Genomic DNA, 6,868 nt, shown 5'->3' with positions numbered 1-6,868 from the left:
TCTGTGTCCAATGGCCTTAGCAGGAAGATTGCTTCAGAATTTGGCATGAACCATGCCCCTGTTCCCACTGGCACCTCTCTCCAGATCACTTTGGTTTTGTTTGGTTGGCCACCAGGAGTCACTGTGTGTCCTTTGTATGCCTAAGAACAATTCTTGCCCAAACAGAATTCAGGTGCATAAGCACCTTGAATTTTAAGAGGAGCTGTGTGTTCCCACTGGTTATGGAGACCCCACTGAAGCCAGTAAAATTGGACCACACTCTTCCAGACATACCTGCATTTTAGAAACCCCATTCCCAGCAGGCCTCCATCGGCCTCAAGTTGGCAAGAAAGAGAATGCCTAATATTTTAAATATTCCATTCTAATCCTGTAATTTTTTTTTTCACATTTACCAATACCTATTGTATTCGAGGGACTGTGCTTGCTGTTGAGCATGATATTAAAAAGAGGGTGAGGTAAAAAATAAGAATGACCTATGAGCAGAAATAAAATAAATACGTAAATAAATATAAATAGAAAGCAAAGCTATTAAAATGGACATTGCCACATGAAAGCTAAGATGCCAGAGGGTGACACGTGGGTCCTTGGAAACAAAAGGAGCCCATTTGCCATAGCCCCCTTCCACCAAGAATTTTTTTTAAAGATTTTATTTATTTATCTGAAAGAGAGAGAGAGTGCATGCACATGAGTGGGGGGGGGGGGGGAGGGGCAGAGGCAGAGGGAGAGGGAGAAACAGACTCCCCACTGAGTGCAGAGCCTGAGGAGCTCAGATGCGGGGCTCTTTCCAGGACCCCAAGATCATGACCTGAGCTGAAGTCAGCCGCTTAACCCAGGTGCTCCCACCAAGAATTCAATGTTGGTATTGTTTCATAGATCAATAAATACCTAAATGCAGAGCTTTTTAAAACTTGATTTAATGTACAGACAAAAATAAAGTCTTCAAGCAATTAAGACAGAATATTTTTTCATGAACAATAATACTAACTTGAGACGGGTTAGTTGTATAAAATAATAGTCACAATAAGTTAAATGTGGAAAGGCCGCATTTTCATTTATTTTGGGAGAGGGAGTCAGATGGCTCTAAATTTTGGTGTCCTAAAGAATTATTTGGATTAAAAGACCCTAAATCTGGATGCCCCCCCCCCGCACTGAATATCTGAATATAAAAATATTGATAGGAATTAAAGTCAATCTCCATTTGAAACATGCAAATCCAATGAGTTTGGCTTTGGCCTATGTACTGTTCTATCTGTAGATGGTGACTGGGGCCTTCTTTTTATCTGCGGACAGAATTGGCCACGTTTGAAAAGCTATTGCAGCTGTGTTGGATATTGCTGAAAATTCCTAAGTATGACTCAGATGACAAATTATATTTGATATAGAGTCTAGTGGGATTTGCAGAGAAGAGCTTCAATCCTAAGAATGATTAAGTTAACTGAAGACCCAACAGGGAACTCCTAAACTCCTACAAGATGTTGCATCCAAGCCTCTGTGTCACCTTTGTGGCAAAATTTATAAAGTAATCGCACTGTGCTGGGATGAGTCAATGTGTTAGGTAATGAGATGAATTTCAGTTTTCTATGAATTTTCAAATCTAATTACAATAATAATTATGATGGCAAATGAATCATCACTGAAACATAAGTATATAAAGATGTCATTCAAAAGGACATACTGAGACTACTTCAGAAACTTCTATAGTTCAAACGTGTACATTAAGGCAGTTTGCAGGAAATTGTCCTTGCTCAAATTTTTGTCAATCTTTAAAGGTGTATGTGTGTGTGTATATATATATATATATATATATATTTAAAAGCATACAAATATTTAAAAGTGTATATATACATATATACACATATGTATGTATATAAACATACACACAAACACACATATAAACACACTCAAACACGTACGTGAATTCTCCTACATGTCCTGAGTTTGGACTCCATCATTCAGTATAAATTAATGAGTATTTACTAAAAAAAAAAAAAAATTTAAATTACAGCAATACTGGAAATTATGTAAAGATTAATGGTAAGTCAAAAATCAGAAGAATTGTATTTTTTTTAATTGACCATTAACTCTAAAACTTTGTTCTTTCTCTTGTCTCCACCATTTCACAATCTCCCCATTAAAAGACATACAAAATTAAGTGCCAAATTTGCATTCACCCAATTCTTAAATTGCATAAAAATATCTTTACCACAATCAGTGACTAATCCAAGTGGAAAACAGCTGAAAAAAAAATTGGAAAGTGTGCTATTTAATTCCAATCCCAATGAGTAATTTGGAGAGTCATGTAACCTCTTTGAACTTGGGGTAATTTTCAGCTGAAAAATACAAGGATAGAAATGCAGAACCTCAGTAGTACCAGCACATGATAAAAAAAGAATAGATGGGAATAAGGATATTTAGTATCTCCAAAATGAGTACACTGTAGCACACTTCATTTTACTAAATGTCAAGGAAATGTGAATCTTGTCCGAAAGTAAAATTTCTAGGCTAGAGAGAAGTGGTTAGCAATATAGTTCTATGGAAACAAAAATAAGAAGACAATCAATTCTACCTTGCGGACTAAGAGGAAATTAAAGAAAGGGGTTTTGAAGAATTGGTCATAGTAAATCACTCAAATATTTGCCTATCATGGCCACTACCAATGTCATTGCCTCAATCTTGGATCTGTCTATGGTTAGATATGCCCAAGTTCTTTAACTACAACATATTTTTAACCATATTTCTAGCTCAACTACACACATAGTGGTATTTGTCCAAATTCTTTTAAAGGGAACACAACTCTTCAAGTGTGCTTTCACACACGTAAACTAAGTGAACTCACCCATTCCTCTATGACTAGCAAAGAAAATCTGCCTTGTGTTTTACAGTTGTAAATTACCCTATTTTAGGCTGCAATTCTGCTATGGATTCAGTATATTTTTAAGGGAATCTTATCACAGATACATTTTAAAGGCGCTTACAGTGATTTGAAAGCATATAGAAAATGTCCATAAAAAATACTGCATGCCCTTGGCTTAAAAAAGAGAATCATACATGAAGCAGTAGAAAGGAGAGCAAGAGTTCTCCTTCCATGTGTTTCTCATGATGGAGATAATTGATTTTCTTATTGCTGTTGTAGAGAGCATTGCTGACATTCACTGGCCTACTGAGTCCATCACAGCTGTGCTTATGCATCTCTCCCAAGCTGCGCTTTCCACTGAACTGGAAAAGATTGCAATTGTTGGTTGATAATTTGCCACACCCTCGTTTTGCCTCATCCTTCCAGTCACTCTCTTTGTGAAAGGAGAGCCAGATTAATCAGTGCTTTTGCTGGTGCAGGTGTTTAGATTTGTGTTAAAACTCCAAATGCAATCCAGAGAGCAAAATGACATGTCGGTGTGAGCTGGTTAACGTCAGGGCAGCCAGGGATGTATAGAAAAGAATAACAAAACACAACAGAAATGGTATGTGCAATGCCTGAAATAAAGCATAAAAAGCATTATTTAAAAAAATAATCTATCAACTTTTCACACTGCAAAATGATTTTAATGAAGAAATTCAACAAACTTCAACTTTTATCGACCATCTAAGACAATAAGATAATAGAGATATCTGAATTTTTTATGCAAGTGTCAAAGACACCGGAAGAAAAATGAATCATATTTCTGGACTAGTTTGAAAGCAAGGTTTTTTGTTTTGTTTTGTTTTTGTTTTTGATTTTTAAGTATAGGATGAAGATAATTGGAAGACAGAAAGATGTATGTAACAGTCTTTTTCCCCAACATCTCCACTATGATCCAGTAAAACAGCTTAATTTCATGACTGTTCAATAGTTACTTTTTTTTTTTCATCAAGTGGTGACTCTCCAATCTAAAATCAGAAGACTCACAAGAGATTGGTCCAACTGATTCTCTTTTCCTGTCATCAGATGATGTCATCTACATTGGGACATCTTTGTGCTTTTTGTAACTGGGCCCCGGGAAGCAAGCTAACCACTATCCATCCCTACAGAATAGATACATATACCTGGGAATATATGCATAACATGTGAATTAAGTAAAAATTGAGTAACATGAATTGAGAGAAAGAGAGAGAGGAAAGCAAGTTTAAAGAAGGACAGTTTTGAACTGGGTCTTAGAGATGTGACTTCCATGAATTGGTGTGAGGCAGAGAGAATTTTCTGCGTACATGCACACGTGGAAATGGGCACAGTTGAGTTAATGTGGAAAAAATGAAATAAATGCAAGTGACACTGACTAGACTTGACTAGAATTGAAGAGCCCAGGTAGAATACACGGATGATTGAGGAAAGTGTGGATTGATGATTAAGGTGTAAAGAAATACTGTGCTTACTAGAAATATCTTGATCTGTGGACAAGCATGTTTCTCTGGCCAAGATTTATCAAAGACTTACAGATGGTATTTGTCCCTCTTTCAAATATGACCCAGAAATCACTCCTTAGATCCAGAACTACATTGAAAAGCTATGTTAATGTGGCCTGGAAAATATACATATGAACATCTAAATTTATAAATATTTATACTAATCTTTATACCAATCCAGATAACATGAGAGCTTCTTCTGGGACTCATTTGATATGCCATGTAATAAACCCTTTCCCTTCCTGTTTCTTACAAAGCCAAAACATGAAAAAGCTAATTTCTTCTCTAGAAAACTCTGTCCTGGCTTTCGCAAGCAGCATACAAATTTGAAATCTCACAAGAAACCACGCTTTGGCTGGCTAAAGAAATTTGTTGAGAAATAGGAATAGCTATTGATGAGTATCTAACTTTTAAGATGCCATTCAAACATAGCTTAGATACTTAGTCTTTTGACATTTGCCTGAAATTGAACTTCTAGGACCCAGAGTGGGTGGATGAGAAGGAACAAACAGAGGCTTTTCTTTCAGTTAATCTCTTACAGTTCCTTATTTAAATTGAGTTAGGGTGGATTCTGGCAAAATCCCAATATAAAGAACTTCTAGGAAGATAAGATTTGCAAATTAGCCATGCCCAAGAAAAGGGCATCAAGCAATTTCTCAAAATCAAGCAGTTGTTAATGTTGTCAGAGGAATTGAAAAATATATACATTTAATTCTTCTATTAAAATGCAAGGCAGAGCATTTTGACATATATTCTTAAGTTATGCAAACATGTATGTAAGGAAAATATGTTACAAACTTAGATACAAACAGATGCACACAAACTCCAGATGTGTTTTTTCTTACTTTGTGGGTTGTGTCTTCTATAAGGGAAAAAGACATATTAATCATTTCTTTTACTGCTGAGGGGATGGGTGCTGCTCTCATATTTCAGAAAGGGGCTGGAAAGTGAGGGAAGCCAAACTTTTTCCTATTTAAGGCCAAAGCAAAGGAATCTCAGTGGCTGAGTTTTATGACGGGCCCGGTGCTGAAGGGCAGGGGACATCTGATGGTGCTACTTTGAACTGCTTTTCTTTTCTCCTTTTTGCACAAAGAGTCTCATGTCTGATATTTAGACATGATGAGCTTTGTGCAAAAGGGGACCTGGTTACTTCTTGCTCTGCTTCATCCCACTGTTATTTTGGCACAACAGCAAGGTGAGTAGGTCTTGCTTTCAAGAAACTTTCTGGGGTTTTTGTCTTTCCTTCTCCTTACAAACAGGGATAAAGGGGAAATTAGCCTCCGCAAAGTTAATTTCCTCTGTAAGCTCCCAACTGGGGAACGTAGAACTGAGCGTGATGGTGTTTTTTTGTTTTTTTTTGTTTTTTCACATTTGCATAGAAAGAATATTGTCATTTTTGTATTTGAAAGTTTTCTGGTTGTTTAAGATAAAGATGTTCTTGTACTAACTTGTTTTCATGTTAGCGGCACTGGAAACTTTTTAAATGGCTTTTAAAAAGTTCCCCTCCTGGACTGTTAACATCTTGGAATGCTTTCCTAGGCAGTCTGGAAGTTTTTGGTCTTTTGTAACAATTTTATACTCTCTTTTGTATGCTGGATTCTTTGTAAGGATAGACTATTGAGCATTCTTTTCTCAATAAGGTAATGCATTTTAAAAACAACATGAATTAAGGGAAATACACATTATTAGAATTATGGAATATATTTCTATAGAATGGCAACAAGCGGATACCGTCTGTGTAATTCAAATGGATACAAACTGCTAAGAATGTTTCATCGTCCCTATGTTTATTCTGTTTCAAACACTTCCATGGTTGACTAATACATATTTCTAATAGTTTATTGTTAAGGGTCTAGTGTTTTTCACATGTTCTACATTTTAGCTACATTTGCATTAATGAAGAGAATATTTAAAAAGTGTTTCCAACAGGAATGTTTGGCTTTTCTGCAAACAAGGTAAAAAAGATGCTGGTACTGTTTGACTTTAGAAGGTTGATTTGTTGTGTTTTCAAATAACTGTAAACAATGGTTTTCATGTTCTAATTTCCCCCAAACCACGCTTGTTTCATTATCTGGTTATGTGAAAACATTTCTTTTAACTCATATGTTTCTCATAGTCATGAAAATGCCAGACACATTGGAGTACAAACTTTCATAGAAATAAATATTTAAATGTTAAATTTAAAGATGTTAGAAGAAATCATTACACATCAGTTTCTATTTGCACAGAATCAAAATGTTTACATTTAAATTCAGTTTTTGCAACATGTGTCTGAAAATAGTTTTTGTTTATTCATATAAAATCTTTGATGTCCTTTAAGGTCATATATAAGTGGGGAGGCAGGGGGGACACCCAATGACATTGCTTCAGTTACAATCGGCCCATGGCCACGAAAGAAAAGGAACACCCATATTGCTTGTTCCCCATATATCCTTTCCCACTTATTCCTCTTTTCCCTTCCTGTCCCCTCCTTCCCATCTGTTCACCCCTG

The 6,868-nt window shown here is 36.0% G+C and overlaps 1 protein-coding gene across 1 annotated transcript in view; it reads left to right on the top strand.

Annotated features, from left to right (window-relative positions):
• Window positions 1–5,377: 5,377 nt before the first annotated feature.
• Window positions 5,378–6,868, top strand: part of COL3A1 (collagen type III alpha 1 chain) — a 38,145-nt gene continuing 36,654 nt past the window's right edge. The window contains exon 1 of the mRNA XM_032406323.1: window positions 5,378–5,572. Coding sequence (XP_032262214.1) covers window positions 5,494–5,572 — 79 coding nt within the window. The 5' untranslated portion in view covers window positions 5,378–5,493. The remainder of the gene's footprint in view (window positions 5,573–6,868) is intronic.

This window comes from Phoca vitulina, unplaced genomic scaffold (genome assembly GCF_004348235.1).
Source record: "Phoca vitulina isolate PV1807 unplaced genomic scaffold, GSC_HSeal_1.0 scaffold1, whole genome shotgun sequence".
NCBI classification, from domain to species: Eukaryota; Metazoa; Chordata; class Mammalia; order Carnivora; family Phocidae; genus Phoca; species Phoca vitulina.
Note: the sequence above shows the minus strand (reverse complement) of the source record. Positions and strands in the feature narration are given on the sequence as shown.